This window comes from Phascolarctos cinereus, unplaced genomic scaffold (assembly GCF_003287225.1).
Source record: "Phascolarctos cinereus isolate Bilbo 61053 unplaced genomic scaffold, phaCin_HiC Scaffold_3;HRSCAF=262, whole genome shotgun sequence".
Taxonomy (NCBI): Eukaryota; Metazoa; Chordata; class Mammalia; order Diprotodontia; family Phascolarctidae; genus Phascolarctos; species Phascolarctos cinereus.
Window position 1 is genome coordinate 68,659,290 of NW_027555736.1, and position 20,556 is coordinate 68,679,845.

The 20,556-nt window shown below is 38.9% G+C and overlaps 1 protein-coding gene across 1 annotated transcript in view; it reads right to left on the reverse strand.

The window, feature by feature from the left end:
* FRMPD2 (FERM and PDZ domain containing 2) overlaps positions 1–20,556 on the reverse strand; it is a 288,737-nt gene that overhangs the window by 193,624 nt on the left and 74,557 nt on the right. Inside the window, exons 17-22 of the mRNA XM_020997014.2 lie at positions 15,422–15,519; positions 9,475–9,567; positions 7,091–7,198; positions 5,664–5,780; positions 3,916–4,154; positions 1,363–1,467 (exon numbers count right to left, since the gene is read on the reverse strand). Of these exons, the coding sequence (XP_020852673.1) occupies positions 1,363–1,467; positions 3,916–4,154; positions 5,664–5,780; positions 7,091–7,198; positions 9,475–9,567; positions 15,422–15,519 (760 nt within the window). The remainder of the gene's footprint in view (positions 1–1,362; positions 1,468–3,915; positions 4,155–5,663; positions 5,781–7,090; positions 7,199–9,474; positions 9,568–15,421; positions 15,520–20,556) is intronic.

The window sequence follows — 20,556 nt, forward strand, 5'->3', positions numbered from 1 at the left end:
AACCTACTGAAATGGTCTTCTCATTGGTTTCCATTCTTCATGTTTCTTTTCAATCCAATCTATCACCTATCCAGTTGACAAAATGATTTTCCTAAGGCACAGAACTGACTGTTGCCCCCACACACACTTGATAAATTTCAGTGGATCCCTATTATGTCTAGGGTCAAATATAAAGACTTCTGTTTGGCATTTAAAGTCCTTCACATCCTGGCCTCTTCTTACTCTCCCCAAACCTGGGATGCTCTAATATCTAGTATTTATATAACACTTTAGCTTTTTACAAGTATTATTTATTCACATCAGCCAGAGACATGGGGGCCATTATTATCCCTATTTTACTGATGAAGAAACTAAGGCACACAGAGTTTAAGTGTCTTGCTCAAGGTCACATGCTATTAAGTATCTGAAGTTGGATTTGAACTCATGTCTTCCTGACTCCAGATCTAGCACTTTATTCATTGAACCCCCAAGTTGTTTCTACCTCCTCACCTCTGCCTCTCAGCTTCCCTGGCTTCCTTCAAGTCTCAACTCAAATCACACCTTCTGCAGGAAGCTTTCTCAGTCCATCATGTTACTAGTATCATTCCTCTGAGATTACTTTCTATCTACTCTGTACGTATCTTACATGTATGTAGTTAATTACATGTTGTCTTTCCCTATTAGGATGTGAGCTCTCTAAGGGTAAAGACAGCACTTTGTTTTGTTTTGTTTCGTTTTAATTCCTGGCACTTATCACAGTGCCTGGCACATAATAAGTCCTTAATAAGTGCTTGTTCAGTATGATTTTGTGTGTGTGTGTGTGTGTGTGTGTGTGTGTGTGTGTGTGTGTGTATAGACTAGAAGCAATGAATATTGATCTATAATAAGCAATGCTTTGTCATTTTTCCAGCAGGACTGTCAGAGCTGACTTATAATCCAGCTGCATTTTGTTAAGCAAGAAGGAGTGGGGAGATGTGGAAAGTGTGTCTCTATGCACTCCCAATACTAGGATCTATTGCTATTGAACTAATAGCAGATCAGTCATTTCACCCTTTCTAGAAGCTACAACTCAATTGACTTTCTCCACCTAATCTTTATACTCAGTATAGTTAATGAAAAGAGACTTGAATTTGGAATCAGATGACGTGGGTTCAAATCATGGGTCTATTCATTACAAGCTGCGTGACATTGAACAAGCTATTTCATCTTGTTGGGCCTTTTTCCTCATGTGAAAAGGGGGTGTTGAACTAGATGGCTTTCAACATCCCTTCCAGCTCTAAATCCTATGATTCTGTGACTAAATTGCCCTTCAACATGCCAAAGGGGTAAGCATTTCATCCCTTCACCTGTTGATTTTATAGAATCCATAGTAAAATACTTAACAGTCACACTGATTCCGAAGGTCCCATTTTCCTTAACCAATTCCACCCAGTAGGTTTCTCGGGCATTGAATTTTGCAGGTGGTGAAGGGTAGGTGGAGTCAACATCCTGTACCAAACAAGAACAGGAAACAATTATGGTAAATGGTTCCATTTAACACAGTTGGTTGAGTAGAGCACCTTTACCCTCTTACTACAGGAGACTACAGCTGCATCTGATGATGCCAAACATTCAGACAAAAGCTGGAAAATATGCAGCAATTTCCAGTACCTGGGTGTTTTCTCATTACTACAACAAACTACTCAGCTATCAGAGTGAAGCTTTCCATTTTCATCTGGGTGCTTGCCTAGGGCAGTCCTCTTGATGTTAAGGAATGTCTCAAAGCTGCTTTCTTGGTCCACAGCTATGGTGTTTGGGGCTGGATCTCTGATTTTCTTTCTTTCTTTCTTTCTTTCTTTCTTTCTTTCTTTCTTTCTTTTCTTTCTTTCTTTCTTTGTTCTTTCTTCCTTTCTTTCTTTCTTTCTTTCTTTTATTAATTTTACTGTAGTGAGATAAAAATCTCTAAGGAAAGAGATGAACCCCATGAAGAACAGAGAAAGAAGATGTAGACCTACATGCTATGGTATGACTGATCCCTCTGGCCCTGGGGTTGCTGTCCATGCTCTACTATGAATTACCCTCTACTATTTGCCATGGAGTATGCCCTGCCAATGGAAACAACATGACAGAAGGGATAAATTTGAAATCTTGGAGTCAGGAAGGCTTGAATTCAAGTCCTCCCTCTGACATTAGCTGTGGGACAGTGGGCAAGTCACTTAAGTACTCACCACCACCACCACCCCAGCCATTCTCTAAGGCTACAAGTTACAGAAGAATTGTTCATCTGCATTGATGCAGGGAATTTTCATACCAGGAGTTCTCAACACTAATAAAATCTCCTATCCAGAAACCCTATCTCACACACACACACACACACACACACACACACACACACACACACACACAAAATAGCCATACTGAAGACTTTCAGAGCAGATCCTTTCTTAAAAGTACCCATCTTGTGGCATCAATTTGTAGATTTCCTAAAGACACTCTCCAGAAAGTGTTCCCGCTTGACACAGAACAAGAGCTCTTCTGGGTTTATACAGTGCACTTCAGGTAGTAGACTTCAGTGTCATGGCTCCTCAGGGTCCCCAGTGCCTCCTTGCAATAGCAGAGCTCACAAGGATCTCCACTGGAGGAGCAGGTATCTCCAGGGTCAGTAAAGCTCTCAGCCAGTCTATCCTGCTCTTCTCTTGGCCCAGGCAAGGGTCCCTTCTCTGTCTAAATGCCTTGTTTGGGTCAAAGTCTGATGTGATCCTGCCCTCCACTGTATCGAATGTTTCCAAACCTATTCCCTTTCACCCAGATAAGGAAATGAAACAGAAAGAATAAAAGTCAGCCAAGAGAGTCAGTGTGGCTCAGAGGAGCAATGGGAGTTCTAGAATATAAGATACACCCAGGCTTTCCATCTTTTACATGTCCGTGGCAGAAAATATTCCTCTTACAGAAGTTGAAATAGATGATTCACAAATAAAAAACAACAGACTTCTGCAAAGAACAAATGTGATGTGTGACTTCAGCAGTGTGGGTTCATCCCTGCACTGATGCAAGATCACCATCCTTCCACATTTCATTCTGTGTAATTCTTGTCCTGGATTTCTCAGAAATTCTCCCTTTTTTCTGACCAAGCCTATGATTTATATCGAGAAAGGTCAAGGAACTACCTCCCTCTACCAATCCAGATCAGCACCTGGGTCTTGCCCAGAACATTGAGAGATTAAATAACTAGCTTAGGGTCAAGTAGCTGATGTGCCTCAGGGAGGGGACTTCAACCCAGTTCTTCTGATTGCCTGTTTGTCTCTCTATGATAATAACGATAATAACTGGGCAGCTAGGTGAGGCAGTGGATAGAGCACTAATTCCGCAGTCAGGAAGACTCATCTTCTGGAGTTCAAATCTGGCCTCAACACTTATTAGCTGTGTGACCCTGAGCAAGTCATTTAACCCTGTTTGCCTCAATTTCCTCATCTGTAAAATGATCTAGAGAAGGAAATAGCAAACCACTCCAGTATCTTTGCCAAGAAAACCCCAGATAGGGTCATAAGGAGTCAGACAGAACTGAAAAACAGCTCAACAAATGATTGTAGCGATCGCTAACATTTCTATGCTTTACAAACATCTCATTTTAGTAGGTTCTATTATCCCCATTTTAGAGATGAGGAAACTGAGGCAGACAGATTTAAATGACTTGCCCAAGATCACACAGCTAGTAAGCGTCTGAGGCCAGACTTGAACTCAAGTCTTCCTGACTCCTATCCCAGTACTTTAACCACTGCACCACCTCTATCTGCTCTGCCACATTGCCTCTCCATATCCTCCTTAAAGGAAATAAAATATTAAAAATAAGTCTTTCAGGATCGATGGCCTGCCTTTCTCTATACTTCTTTGTTTCAATAGGCTGACACTCTACAATATATAGCTTTTCATTTGCAACCAGTCTCAGGTAGTAATTACCTCTGAGTGGAGTCTGCCAGCTGATGGAGCTGGAACCTGAGGTTGGCCCAGGCTGGGCCCTAAGCTCTGAGAAAGTGTCGCCTCTAGCTCATCAATATTTATGGTTTGCTCTCTGCTGTTTGATGAACAGCTCCTCTGAAGGCTGTTTCTCCCACTGACTGCAGGAGAGACCTCAGACCTGGCAGGATCGTGTTTTCTCTGACGCTTCACTCCCTCTTTGGGCGCTGACTTGCAGACGTCTACGAAAACAAGACAACAATCCATTGCCAGCCCCGAGATAGTGAGCAAGAATCTATATGTACATCTGTAGCATGAGGTATACATCTTTGTTTTTCAATTAGGCGTGTCTCTTTCAGCTGCTTTGGAGTTATTGGTGTCAATAGTTCCTGAACAACACAATCTTTCACTGATTTTTTAATTCCTTGGCGAGGAAGACTGGAGAAAAGGAGGGAGGTGAAATCACACAGCCCATCCAGATATATGGCTGTCACATTTAGAAAACAGGGATTGGAATTATGGATTTATGTTAGGAAACTAAAAATGTGTTATAACTCAGCCCAGATTAGCTGAGAAGCCAGTGTGATATAGTCAATAGCATGTGGGACCAGAAATCTGGAGACCTGGTTGATTAAAAATGCCTGCCTGACTTGGCCACAGGAAGGTCTAGGTTCAAATCCATTTTCTAACACTTATTAACAATGTGACCAGGGGCAAATCACTTAACCTCTCCTACCCTCAGTTTTCCTATCTCTTAAATGGTTACCTTTAAAACTTTGAAACAGTTAGATCTCTCCATAAGTGGAATGGGCTGCCTTGAGAGGTGGAAGGTAAGTCTCTCCAGTCTCAATTTATTTCATGGAGCCTTGACTACTTCTTAGAGAAGCATCTAGGTGCATTGATGTGCCTGTTTCCTGTTGGGTGTCTTCTGAGGGTCCACTGTTGGACTCTGCTTTTCCAAAGAGTGGGTCTAAGCAATGATGGGGTACCCCCATTAATGTGGCCTTGAGCTAAGTATTTACAACTCAGCTCAATCCCCTACTCCTAGAAGGGGACCCCCGAAGTGCGTCTCAAGCCATAACAACTTACAACTTATCACAAAATAAATAAACATTGGTATTCTACAGAGAACAGAAATATCTGACATTTGAGATAGAAGCACTGATGAAAAGTAATAATAATAACTGATATTCATATACTATTTTAGATTGTACAAAACATTTTACATATATTATCTCATTTGATCTTAAGGTGGATATTATTATTATTATTAGCCTTTTTTTTTCAGATGAAGAGACAGAGGCTCAGACATTAGCAGTGACTTGTCTAGGGAGACCCAGACAATAAACTCAGAAGTGTCCCTTATCATGCTCCTCTAGGTAGGTTGCAGCTTACATGGCCCATCCCCAGTATGCCTCTACCTAATCATCTGTATTTGTATGTACAATCTAGCTGGCCATGCCAAGGGTGTACCAGTTGTCAGGAGCACACAATAGATCAATAACTATGTCTAGCTACTACTGAAAGGATTTTCCCCTTCAGGTGGGAACTTAAAGATTTGGCAGCTCCCCTCAAATTTCCTGTGTCTATTGATTTATGCAACTGCATTGTTTAGGCATCTATCACCGATGGGGAAAAGCAATTTTAAAAGGCCTAAAGAGATTTAAAGGGCCAGTGTTCTGCACTAATCTCTTGAGCTCTCCACTCCTAAAAAAATTAAATAATCTCTTCAAACCTATCTTACCTCTTACCTTTGGGTTGAGAAACAATCAAGTCCACCATGTCAGGAGAATTCTGAATGATTTTAGCAGCCATATTAAATGTGACACCCTCCAAACTGATATTATTCAAGGAGATTATTCTCCCTCCTGGAAAATGGTACCATTTGGACAAACACAGAAAATAAATAAACAAGAAAGAGAGTTACCCTATATGAAATAATCATAGCTCACACGTTTGACTAGTTGTGCAGGGCTTCTATAAACTTGTTGGGTTTTTTTTTTAATTTTCATCTCTGAATTTCACAATAATTAATTTCCTCTGTAATCCTCACCAGTCATCTTGACTTTTGTTTTGCCATGGGAATTTGATAATTCGGGGGGAGAGAGTGAGGTTGACAAATTTGCACAGCTCTGCTTCACTTAAATCCAATTCACATGCAAGACATCACTCTTGTGACATCATCGGTCCTCTTTGAGAATAAAGGACAACCAATCAACGAACCACTTAATTCTACACATTTAAAAATTTTATTCGGAGAAGCAGGGTCCATAATCTTTACCAGACTGCCCAAAGGGTGAATGACACAAGATTAAGAAGCCCTGATATTAATAGATAACTCTTATATATGACTTTAAGATTTAAAAAGCACTTTACATTATTATCTCATTTGACCCTTACAACCCTCCTGTGAGGCAGATTCTATTATTATCCCCATTTTACAGAAGAAGAAACTGAGGCTGAAAGAGGTTAGGTGACTTGCCCAGGATGACACAGCTAATAAGTCTGAGGCTGGATTTGAACTCAGGGCTTCTTGATTCCAAGTGCAACACTATCTGTTAAGCTACCTTGATGCCTCAAAGTGCCTTTGTATACATTGTTTCATTTGAGGTTGTCCAGGTATTATTGAGATGCAGAATGAGGCATGGTAATGGCTAGAGGACAGGACTTGGAATAAAACAACTCAGTTCAAGTTCAAACTCTAACACGTATCGGCTGTGTGACCATACACAAATGGCTTAACATCTCCCCAGCTCTCTAAGACTATGAGTGCAAAGAAGTTATTGCTTCTCCTTTTATCATTGCACTGATGAAAGGATTTTCCACACTAGGAATTCTTCAGAACCAAAAACTTACAGCTCCATACCTTTTTAAAGTATATTTTTGCAGACACAGAGAATTTACATGACTAGTACAACACTCTAGTAAACACTAGAAAAGGAAGAGAAATCTAGCTTTGCTACTTCCAAGTCCACGGCTCTTTCCACTATGGACATGCTACCTCCACGAACCTCCTCCTCTTCCCCACACTCCATCCCTATCCTGACACACACAAAATCCTATCATTTCTCTAGCAAGTATTTTAAGCATCAAAAATGTTCTACATAAGTGATTGCCTTTGACCTTCTCAACAACTTTGTGTAAAACACTGGCAACTTAATGAGAAATGCAAGATTACCTGGCTTGATCTTTTTGGCTCTCTCAGCAGGTCCCCCAGGTATAATGGAAGCAATAAAGATTCCAAGGTCCAATTTATCCACATTTTCGCTTCCAATAATGACAAACCCTGCGATAGGAGACAATATTTAAGGACATGCAGGTTGCAGGATAGCATCATGGCTGACAGACTATGGTTTCCATGAGGTAGGGGTAACAATTTGTTTGGGTGGTGTAATAGGAAACAACAAAAGAGATGAGCAGTAAAATTTCAAAGCACAGCTCAAAGAAGGAAATGAAGTAAACGTCCCCAAGAAACATCTGCAGTGAGTGATGTCCTACCGATGATCCTCTTCAGTGTGTGGGGCAATCAGAAGGAGGAAAAATGGATTTACAGAGAAATGTCTTCAATTGTGCCCAGTTTCTCAGGATTTCATCTCCAGAATAGATAAGAAGAATAATTATGGTGTAGTGGGCAATGTGATGGACTTAGAGTTAGGAAGAGGTGGGTTCAAATCATGACTCTTGATACTTACTAGTTATGTGACCATGGGTCAGTCATCCAACCTGCCTGAACTTCAGGCAACTCTCTAAGACTACACACTTTAGGTGGGTTGATTTATAAGGGAACTTAAAAAAAGAGATTCAGAAATGTGCATATACAGGAAATGGAGTGAGGTGAGAAGAGAGATTATGAGCTTTTCATCATTAAACTTTAAATATAAAGTAATTAAGAAGCACAAATATAATAAAAATCAAAAGGTTATCAAATAACATATTTTTGTACTGCCTTAGGGATCTTAAAATGCCAGTTTCAAAGGTATCAGCATGCGTTAGTAACTTAACAATAATATTAAGAAGGAGGAAGCAACCTGATGTAATGGATAGAGTGCTGGACATCGAATCAAGAATGCCTGGGTTCAAATTCTCCCTCTGATGCTAACAAGCTGTGATCCTGGGTGAGTCACTTCATATTTTAGGGCTTTAATGAAGTTTTCTTTCCTTTATTTCTTTCTTCCTTGCTTTCCTTCTCATCCCTTCCTTTTTCCTCCCCTTCATTCCTTCTTCCACTCTTTCTTTCTCTACTATCTTCTTTTTTGTTCTTTCCTTCCTCTCTTTTTTCTTTCCTTCTTTTTCTTTTCTTCTTCCTTTTCTTCCATCTTTCCTTCCCTCTCTCTTCTCTTCCTGCCTGCCTTTCTCTCTCTCACAGAAGTTGAATCCCTATGCCTAATTAAGGCTTAAATCCCACTCTCCATAAGTACTTTGACCCCATTCATCACCCCTTTCTCCAGGACTTGGATCCAACAGGAAGGCCTTCAGTTTCATGCATATTCATTCTCTCCCCTGTCACTGGTTCTTTTTCATCTACCTAAAACCATTACTGTGTCTCTTCAAATCCTTAGAACAAAAATTAAAATCCTTCCTTTGGCCTATCCGGCTACTTACTATCTTATCTCCCTGTTTCCCTTAACTGCTCAATTTGAAAAAAAAAAAAACACCTAACAGTCTACCTCTTTCACTTGCATTTTTTCTCTACGCATCTTCTCCTTAATTCCTGGCAATCAAACTTTTTCCCCCCATTACTTCACTGAAACTGCACTCTCTCAGGTGAGCCATGACCTCTTAATTATCAAACTTAATGGATTTTTTGCTATTATCATCTTTCTTGACCTCCCTGAAGGTTGGGAGAGTGTTAACTTCGCCCTCCCTCACTCCCACCATATAATTCCTCCTCAGGTTCAAAGAACTCTTTCTTGGTTTTCTCAATATTTCAGTAACATCTTCTCTTTTTTTTCTTGATAGATACTACTTTTCTAACATCTTTTAATGTGTGTTTACCACCTGTCTTCCTCTCTAAACATAAGCTTCAGGAGGATAAATACCCTACCTTATTTAAGTAATATCTTTCTCCTGGTGCCTAGTACATTGTTTTGTGTACAATAAATGTTCCACAAGAGTCTGATGAATTATGACTGACCCCTGGACAAAAAGTAACCATGACAGGAATTCTTAGCCTGAGGTCTATGAGCATGTTTTTGAAAAAACGTTTTGATAACTGTATTTCAATATAACTGGTTTACTTTGCAAGGCCATATATTTTATATGATGCATTTTAAAACACTGCTCTGAGAAGGGACCTACCTATAGGCCTCACCAGATTACCAAAAGGACTCCTAACACAAAAGAAGCTTAAGAACCCTGTTTTAGGGCCACATAAAGAGAAGAAAAAAAAAACAGAAGTAGTCCAGCAAAGAAATGAATCATATTGAGAGAGTTGTAAAACATGCAAAGAGTCAACTACATTTCACCATTAGGAACATTCACCCATGCTCACCCATAAATATTAAGTCTCCACATATTTTGGAGGAGACATTGGATCATACATACACAAGCTACATTACTTACCAAAACCATGCTGTGGGTCTCTTTTTAGAGTCACACAAATGATCTCTCTTTCTAATCCAGTTAGAAAATCTTCTCTTTGGGGATTTTGTGACCCTGGAGGCACAAAAAAAGGACAAATGGTTTGAGGTCAAGCTACATGATGATGGGGTGATGCTAAATCTGAAGAAGGAGGCATTGGTTGGGACATCATTACTATGTTCAAGTAAATGATCATATGATCATAGGAATTTTAGAGCTAGGAAGGAGCTTCAAGAACATTTAGTCCAAGCCCCTCATTTTACAGATAAGAAAACTCAGGACTAGAGAAAGAAGAGGATATGTTGAGAGTCATAATAATAATCCTAGTAGAGCTTGGATTTGAACTTGTCATATTGAAGAGATGCCACATGGGAGAGGAGATGAACTTGTTCTACTTGGCCCCAGAGAGTAAAGTAAGAGCAACAGATAAAACTTGTAGGGAAGCACTTTGTGGCTCAATGTAAGAAAAAAACTTCCTAATAGTTATATTCATAAAATTAGAGAAATAATGATCTCCCCATTACTGGGGGTTTTCAAGTATAGAATGGAGGATATTATAGGAGGCATTCACACTTCATACAAGGATTGCTTACCTGAGCTCGCAGGACCCTTACAAAACTAAGTTTTCTCTCTTTCTCTCTTTCTCTCTCTCTCTCTCTCTCTCTCTCTCTCTCTCTCTCTCTCTCTCTCTCTCTCTCTCTTCTCTCTCTCCTCTCTCTTCTCTCTCTCTCTCTCTCTCTCTCTCTCCTTTATCCTTGCTTTCCCATCCCACCCCAAAAATAGAAGAAATGATAAAGTCTTGATTTGGCTTAATGATAGTGTTTTTCTGCAAAAGATTAAAGAACTGATGTGGAGAACTACCATTCTGGACCTGATTCTGATAACTGATGAATATGTAGAAGAAATTGTAGACCCTCAGGAGAAAGTGATTGCTCCATGCTGAAATTTGTAAAAGAAAGGAAGGCTGGAAATAATCTGACACAAACCCTAGATTTGAGGAGAACAGATTTCAGAGTTCAGATAAATAATAATTGTGATGCCATAACCTAAAATTCTACAAGGATATTCACCCAAAATGGATTGGAAATTCTCAAAATGAAATTCAACAACACAAATACCAATTATGCCAATGAACAAGAAAAGGAAAACTGCCTAAAGAAATTAATATGCACGCACAAGGAATTTATTAACCAACTTTGATTTGTAAAAGACACGGAAAGAAGATGAGAGCAAAGTGGAAAAATCCTTTAAGAATTGCATCAATAGAGTAGGCAGAGCTAAGACAGCAAAGCAAAGGGAAGAAATATAAAACTCTTCCAAATACGTCCAGAAAATGCTCCAGACTGAATCCTGATCAGGAAATCTAATGAAAAAAAAATCACAAGTTGTTATTTTTTTTCAGACCAGACCATCATAAGGAGAGGAGGAGGAGAAGGAAAGGAGAGAGAGAGACAGAGAGAGAGAGAGAGATGATGTCCACGGACATTCAGGATAGGATCTGGCTAGAAAAGAACATGCAGAGCATTTCGCTGCAAGGAGAAGATGTGCACCAGTCCAAGAAGAGGTCCCAGATCTGGCAAAGATGTGCCTAAACTTATGCAATGTGAAGGAATTGTTGCAAATTGGCAGCTCTGTTTCCCACTACCCAGTTTTAGATCAGAGATCCAAGATTCACTGAGGAAGAAACCTGTGCATAGGAGCGATGGCATCCCAGAGTGAAGAGACTAGGCCCTAAATGGAGCAAGAAGCAAATTCAAAAACAAGGGGCACCTGTGTGGCTTGAACCCCAGGAATGGATCAAGGCACTGATTCCAGCTTCCAGCTGAGTGGGAAGCCTAAAGCAGAATAACCAGAGCAGGAATTCCAGACCAAGGTGGGTATACAGTTCTGTCCAGCTAGCTGATAATGGCTGAGTCCAGTGCAACTCCAAACGGGGCAAGCTCATGTGGGTGTTGCTCAGACCTTTATTCAGGTCAAGAACTCACAGAGATCATCCTAGGGGAGCAGCAATCAGACTTAAACACAACTGCAGAATCATTACCCCATGAAAGCAGCAACAGAAGCAGCCCAGACCTTCTCTCCTAAAGTGTGTGAAGCCTGACCCTAACATAAAGCCCGAGGTCAAGAAGTAAGCTGGAAGTGTGAGCAAACAAATACCCCACCATTAAAAGCTCTTATGGGAACAGAGACACTGAAGCCACAAACCCATAAGAAGAGAGGTACTGCAAAACTTCCATAAGCAAAACATCAAAGAAAAACACAGCTTGGGCTCAAGTTCAAATAAAATTCCTGGAAGAGAGCAAACAAAAATGTTTTATAAATTAAAAATGGAGATAAAGGGGAATAAATGAAAAATAAATAAGCGATACGGAAGAAAGAATTGAAAAAGGAATTAACAGCTTGGCACAAAAAGATACAAAACTTTGCCCAAGCAATGAACTCCCTGAAAATTAGAATGAGCCAAATAGAAGATAATGATTCCATGAAACAATAAGAAATATTAAAATAGAGTCAAAAGAGTAACAAAATAAAAGAAAAGAAAATGCATCTCACAGCAAAAACAACTAACCATAAAAACAGATTGAAAAGAGATCATTTAAAAATCATTGGACTACCTGAAAGTCATGACCAAAAAAGAAAAAAGAATATGGATTTTAATAAATCACAAAACTACCTAGATTTTTTAGGACTAGAGGGCAAAATGGAAGTAGAAAATATCTACCAGTCACTTCCTGAAAGAACCCCCAGAATGAAAACTCTGAGGAACATTATACCTAAAATACAGAGCTGACAGGTCAAAGAAAAAATAAGCAATCAGAAACAGTATTTGAAGTTATGAGAAGCCACATTTAAAATCATATATGATACTACTATGAAGAAATGAAGAACTTCTAATATAGTAATTCCAAAAGGCAAAGGATATAGACTTAAAACCAAGAATAATTTAACCATCAAAACTGAGTATAATCTGGGGTGGGGAGGTAGGGAGACAACATTGGATTTTTAATGAAAATGAGAACTTCCTAGCACTCCTGGTGAGAAAACCAGAGTTTCATAAGAACTTTGAAGCACAAATACAATAGTCAAGAGAAATGTATAAAGGTAAACATAGGCAAATAACCCTGAGTAACTAAACAAGGATAAACTATTTACATTATAATATGTGGATTTTATGTGTGTGTCAGCATCAGGGGTCACAGAGAGAGTCTAATTAGACAGAAGACCTAGAAGAAGTTCTGTTATAATGATCTTAAAAGAAGAACAGAAAAGGGGGGAAGGGAGAGAAAAGTTGGAGGAAATTAACTCACATAATCAGGGCGTATAAGTGGAAGTCTACACAACCAGTGAGGAAGGGGTGGAGGAAATGGGTGATACTTGAGCCTTACTATTATCTGAACTGGTTCTGAACTGGTTAAGAGGGAAGAAAAGAGAGAGAGAGAGAGAGAGAGAGAGAGAGAGAGAGAGAGAGAGAGAGAGAGAGAGAGTATATACATGTGTATACAGAAATAGATTTCACTAAACAGGGAAACAGGAAAGAAAGGAGAGGATGGAAGGATCAGAAGGAGAGTAAATAGTGAGATTTGCCCAAAGCAAAACAAACTCTAAAAGTACACAAAAATATTTATAGCAGCTCTTTTTGTGGTGGCAAAGAATTGGAAACTGAAAGCATGCACATCAGTTGGGGGAAAGACTGAATATGTTATGGTATATAAATGTGATGGAACAATCCTGTGCTGTAAGAAAGGATGAAGCAGATGGTTTCAGAGAAACCTGGAAAAACAAATGAACTGATGCAAAGTGAAGTAGGTATAAACAGGAGAATAATTTTGAGAGGCATAGTGATACTATAAAAACAGATAACTTTGAAAGACTTGGGAACTCTGATCAATGTAATGACCAACTATGATTCCAGAGTTCTGAAAATGAAACATGCTCTCTGCTTCCTGATAAAGAAGTGAAGGAATGAGTGCAGAATTACATATGTGTGAGTGTGTGTGTGTGTGTGTGTGTGTGTGTGTGAGAGAGAGAGAGAGAGAGAGAGAGACAGACAGACAGACAGAAAGAGAGAGAGTATTGAACATGGTCAATGCAGGAATTTGTTTTGCTTGAATATACATGCTTGTAAGAAGATTTTTGTTTTCATTTCTCAATTGGCATGGGGAGTTGAGGGACAGAAGTTTTTGCTGATTGAAAAAAAAATAAATTTAAAGAATATCAATAGACCACATCTCAGAATAAGCAGAACCTGGTCACGAATGCTAAAGACAACAAAAATGACTTTGTTTAGCTATGTTAAGAGTAAGAGGATCAGAACAGGGGTAGAATGTGGATAGATGAGATGATGATAATGGACTTTGGAGAGAAGGCAAAACAACTCTTCTTTTCCTTTTATTTTATCTGCTGAGGAGAAAGATTTTCAGATTGAGAAAGATAAAACAAAAATGGTTAACAAGGAATTAAAAACCAAAATAAATGAACAGGAGGCCAGATAGCACCTAGCTACTCTCAGTGAATTCAAGACATCAAACCTGAAGGAAGGGGTTCAAGTCAGACATCTCGTTTCCTACCTGGCTGTGCTACCCTGGGATTTTGGGGACTTCTCTATTATGCCATCACTGGGAAAGCCTCAATATCTCATCAGCCTTGATACTCACATCTCATCACTGTCCTCCGCCCTTCTGATTGGTGGGCAGAACCATGAACTCTAAAACTTCTATTTAAAGATCAGAACATCTTTTAATTTCCCACCTGGCTGCACTCTTTTGAGACTTCTCTGATTTCCCCACCATGGTCCTGCTTTTGGCTTCAGATAACTTCTCCTCCTCCTCTTTCCTCTCCACCCCTGTTTTGTGCTTCCTTTTGTGTGTTATCTCCCTCCTTTAGATTGTAAACTCCTTGAGCGCAAGGACTATCTTTTTTTGTCATTGTATTCCCAGTACTTAGCACAATTCCTGCACATCTTATTGAGGCACTTAATAAATGTTTATTGACTAGTGACTAATGAACAGTTCTCCCATGGTTACTAGCATGGCCGGTCAGGGAAATACTCTACATATAGTAGATATAGATTTCAGCAGCTTCTGACAAAATCTCTTAGGGTATAATTGTGAACAAGATGGAGAAGAATGAGTTAGTCATGTAGATTCAGAACTAATAAAATAATTGGATGTGATTTATGTCTTCAAGTATATGAAGGGTTGTCATAGGGAGGAAGGATTTGACTTCTAATTGGCATCAGAAATTAGGACTAGAAGGCATGGCAATGAGAGGAGGGGAGATACAGTGAGATAATTTTAAGATTAAGGTAATTTTTAAAAACTTCTTAGCATAATTAAAGCTTTTCCACTTTGGGGGTAGAAGGATAGAGTTGTTTCTTCCCCTCAGTGAAGGTATAAAAGATGTGACTGAAGAATCACTTGTTGAGAAGGATTCCTGTTCAAGCTCAGGTTGGGCCAGACAACCCCTCATGTCCCTGCCAATTCAGATCCTGTGATTCTGAAAGTAAAAATAAGTTTAAATTCAAAATATTATGTAGTCCTCAAAATGATAGACGTGATTTTGAATGTGTACATATTTTGTAATCATCATGATTCCACTTTGGGATTATACCTCTCCCTTACAGGGTCAGCTTTGTCATTCATTGCTATGAACCATGGCATTAAGAGCTTTTCAAAAGAACTCTTCAAACTCCTGGGCTGTCAAAAAATGGAATTTCACACTCTCTAGGCACAATCTATCATGACAGCTTAAGGAAAGGAAGCTGAAATTTCTCCCAACCATGAGGAGTTTTAAAAATAAAATTAGCAAACAGCATTTGGAAATTTAAAATTCATTAATCTAGAGACAACAGTTAAAAGGCTGAACATGCAGTTCTCTCTGAACCAAAGCCCACCCTTTTCTGCTGAGTGTTTGGCCTTCACATACTTACCAGTGACAATATTCTGTGCCAGCTGAGCTGGCAGGCACATACTCTGGTTTTCAGTTATGTAAGAACATGTCTCTGACTGTGACCATCCAAAAGAAGGGCTGCAGTAAGAAAGGACACCACAAGATGTGAAACTCCTACAGGAAGGTCCTTTATATTTCTAATTGTGAAATTGGGAGCTGTGCCTAATGAGGTTGAGAGGTTGATTCCTCTTCCCTCCATAGTTTAAAAACATTTTCAAAATTCAAAACAATGAAAAATACAAGTCACTATCATTCAACTAGGGTTAGCCTGCACAGATTAGAATGAACACTAAACCAACCCAACCTTTCTTTCTTGAGCAAATAATTGTCAAATTGGGAGAGAAGGGAGGAAATTGATTGGATTAGCAAAAGCTCAATAAAATGCCCATGATTAACTGATAACCTTTTGTTTCTTAGCCTCTTTTAGCATGTATAATATACACCCAGAATCAGCATGTTGATGGCTAAATCTGTTTCCTATTTTTCACCCTAAACAGTTTTGAATTACCTAAAAAGAATGTTGCTTTCTTTAACTATTAAGGAATTAAAATCATGGAACAGAAATACAATGTAGAGACTGAGACAGGTGTGCAATGACCTAATTCAATTATAATAAGGTGAGAAAAGCCACAGATTATTTTTCAAGCCCCATAATATATACATCCAGAGCTCAAAATAGTGAGTACCATATTGAGTTTTGAGTCAACCCATGTGGCATATAGGCCACTGATGAATGCTAGTCTAAAACTTACATGCCTTAAATACAGAAGTACCTTCACCAAGAACCTTTACAAATCACCGACAAGAACTGAATATTTCCTTAAATGAAAATGTAGCCTCATGGTTAGAATGGGCTTTTTTTTCAATTACATTACCATTTTAGTTTGTCCCTTCCCCACCAATCCTGTCAAAGAAGACTCCTTGCATAATGGGTAGACCCATTGTTTTGGATTGTGGAGGATGGAAACAGTCATACACTATGGACAGTTGTAGATGGATTATCATCTACATTGTTGGAGAGATTATGTACACTAATAAATGCATTTATAATGTTAGAATTTATAAAAAGCTTTAAGGATCTCCAAGAACTTTACATGTGTTTTCTCATTTGATCCTTGCAATAATCCTGTGAGGCAACTATTATTAGCTGAATTTTACAGATAAGGAAACTGAGACTAAGAAAGGTTAAATAATTTGTCCAGGATCACACATTTAAATGTATGAGGCAGACTTGAACTCAGGTCTTTATGAATCAAATGTCATCACTCTATTTACTGTACCATATAGCTACCATTCAGAAGCACTAGAATAATTAAATATTTCTTATTTAATGGAGACTGTTAGATTTTTTTTTTTAGCTAAAAAGAGAGCTCCAGGGGGCAGCTAGGTGGCACAATGGATAGAGCTCAGGCCTTGGAGTCAGGAGGACCTGAGTTCCAATCCAGTCTCAGACACTTGATACTTATAGCTATGTGATCCTGGGTAAGTCACTTAACCCCAATTGCCTCACCAAAAAGTAATAATAAATAAATAAATAATAAGAATGATATATAAAAAAAAGAGAGCTCCAGGAAATATATTACCATCATCTCCACAATGGTGGTAGAGGGGTAGTGCAGTAAATAGAAATCTAGAGTTAGGATCAGAAAGAATTGAGTCCAGTTCCTGCCTTCAGATATTTACTATTCGGGTGACTGAGCAAGTTACTTAATTTCTCTCTCAGCCTCAGTTTCTTCATCTGCAAAATGAATGAGGATGAGAATAGTACCTTCTTCACAGGGCTGTTATAAGGATTAAATGGGATATATGTAAACAGCTCTATAAATCTTAGTTATTATCTAACAACCAAGAACAAGTCTATCAAATGTGAAATCACATCCCCTTTCTGGTTAAGTGTGATCCATGGAAGAGGAGAGTTTTTAATTTATCTCAAGGTCTTACCCTGTGAATCATTTTGAGGGGTAATGTGATGTTAAAAAAAAATACTACTGGGCTCAGAGTCAGGAAAATTGTAGTTCAAAGCCCTCCTCTGACAGAACATTCTATGGCTCTCTAGGGCAGCTAGGTGGTGCAGTGGAGTGTGCCTAGGCTGGAGTCAGGAAGACTCATCTTCCTGAATTCAAATCCAGCTGTAGAGACACTCTAGTTATATGACCCTGGGCAAGTCATTTAATTCAGTTTGCCTCAGTTTCCTCATCTGTAAAATGAGCTGGAGAAGAAAATGGCCAACTCCTACAGTATCATTGCCAAGAAAACCTCAAATAGGATCAAGAAAAGTAGGACATGACTAAAAAACACAACAATGGCTCTCTAACAATTGAGTCCAAACTCTTAAGCATAACAACGAATACTGTCCATTATCTGGACCTAACCTACCTTTCAAGCCTTATCTTTCCTAATATAAACTCTCCAGTTAAAGATAAACTGGTCTACTTGACATCACCAGAACATTATTTGCATATTCCCAAATCTCTGATTTTATTTCTGATATTACATTTGCTTGCAATGACTTTTCCTCATTTCTACCTGCCAAAATCCTACTGAGCTTTCTAACTAAAATGCCACATTTTCCCCAAAGCTTCCACTGACCCCACCAACCAGAAGTAAGTGTTCCCTCCTCTGTACTCCCAAGGTATTTTATATGTTTTCTATATCACTTATCATATCCTCTCTTATAGTTATACATGTATTTCACCTCCCCTGACAAAGTACAAACTCTTAGAAGGCAGGAATTATGTTTATCTCTGTCTCTCATGATTTCCAACTCAATACCTCACACACAATAGATATCCAAAGATTGTTTGCTGAATGTTCCTTAAAATGAAGGCTGATCTCTGTTTGACTTTAATCAAGCCTCCAAAAAGGAGGCCATATGCTTTCTGATGAATCAGGCTATACAAGGTCCAGAGGATAGCTGGGAATGTGCCCAGGGCTCTATAAGTTTCAAGGTACTAACTAGTAAACAGTAGTTTCAGTTAACTAAATAACATTCTTTTTCACTGAAAGTGTTAATATGCCTGACATATTCAGAGGATGATTAATTCATCTACAAGTCTAGCCTATCAATTTGCCAACTGATAGCTATATATTTGAAAAATCTTACAGAAATGGCATAGTGACTTGATAAACTGGGAGAGAAACTGACGATATGATGTCGAAGCCAGAACCTCTGGAGATAGCTGTTGTGGATTTCTTTCTAGATGGCTCGCTGAATGAACATTATCCTTTACTGTGTCATTTCTCAAGGTTTTAATTCCACATTAATGAGCAGTGAGAAGAAATTATTTTTAAGCATTAGAACCCAGGATAACAGAGTATCTGCTCTAGGGACACACTGCATGGCCCCAATGAACGTGGTTTCTTATTATTTCTAGCATCTATAGAGAAAACAGGAAGGGACTCAGGGCTCTGCCAGAGGGAAAGAAAAGAAGATAGAAACAGAAAAAAGAGAGGAGAGGGAAGAGGAGGGCAGGGAAGGGGAAGGAAAAGAACAGCTAGACCCAAAGAATAGTCATTAAAGATTCAATGTCACCACAAAAAAAGGTCTCCAGCAGTATATCCCAGGGATCTTTGCTTAGCTGTATACCATGCAGTATTTTTATCAATGACCTGGATAAAGAAATAGAGGGCATGTTTATCGTATTTGTAGAGTCACAAATCTGGAAGAGATAAGTAGGGCACAGTATGACAGAGTGAGGATTCAAAACATCATGGTAAGCTAGAACTTGGTAGGTCAAATATCATAAGATGAAATGTGACCTCACAATCTCACAAGAACAAGATTGGGAAAAAACTAGACAGTAATTTATTTTTTTAAAAAAACCCAACATGGGGGATTTAGCATACTGCAAGCTTAGTTCGAGTCAACAGTGTGATATGTCAGCTAAAAAAGCTAATGTGGGCTTAAGATGAAGTAAGAGAGATATAATTTCCAAAACAAAGGTAATAATTCTGCTGTACTTGGCCACATCAAATTGCACCCAGAGTATTGGGTTTAGTTACAGGTACCACATTTTGGAAGGACAGTGGTAAGCTGGAGAGTAACCAGAAGAGGGTAATTGGAATGATAAAAGCATTTGAGTTCATTCCACGTGAGGATGAGTTAGAGGAAGAGGTCTTAACCTGGGCTATATAGACCCAGGTACATGGGTAGATGTCAGGGAGTATGAATTTGGAAAATTACAATTTTATTTTCAATTACTTCTAACTGAAATTCATCATTTCCTTCAATTATTTAAAAACATTATTCTGAAAAAGGGTCCATAGCAGTCACCAAACTGCCAAAAGGGCCCATGACACACAAAAGGTTAAAATCCCTGAGTTAGAGGAACTGGGGATATGTAGCCTGGAAAAAGAGAAGAGTCTGGGGGGAATCCAGTTATAACTGTCTCCCTGCATTTGGAGAGCTGGTTGAAGGAAGAGAATGTTTGGCCTAAAGAAGGGATAACTTTGCAAAAAAGGGCCATGACAGCTATCTACAAGCATTCGATGGGCCGTTCATGAAGAAGAGGCATCCCATGCTCAGAGGACAAAAAGCTATCTCGTAGTCACAGGAGTCGGTTCAGCTGAGCTATGCCAAGTATCTTGGCAAGCACCAACTGCCTACTTAAAAACTGAGATGAAGCTTGCTCTATGTGGACCTGACATGACTATTCAGCACTTGAACTTTCTTCCTGTAACATGTATCTGGAGAGATTCCCAAGATTCATCAGATCTGACAACCACTACCCACATCTGCAGATTCACTGGGAATGAAGGGTAAGAAAATTAGAAAAGAGAGGGAGAAACAGGGAACAGTTGACTAAGTAAAATGGTATTGAAGAACAGGATTCAGCTTTCTTAAGATACAAAAATAACAGATTCTTTGCCAGAAGTGGAATATATCTAACAAGGACCAGAAAGAACATATTTACCCAAAGAACAGTTAATCTGCTCGAGGGAGATATAAACTAAAAGTAGAGAAGGAGAGAGAAAACTGCTGGCAGTCTCTTTACTAAAAGTAGAGTAGTTGATAAATTTTTCACTTCATTTTCAAATTGTACTAGAAGCAGTGAAAGGAATTGATATTCTGAACCCAATTTTAACCAATAAGGAAAATTAGTTGTCTTCTTTCTT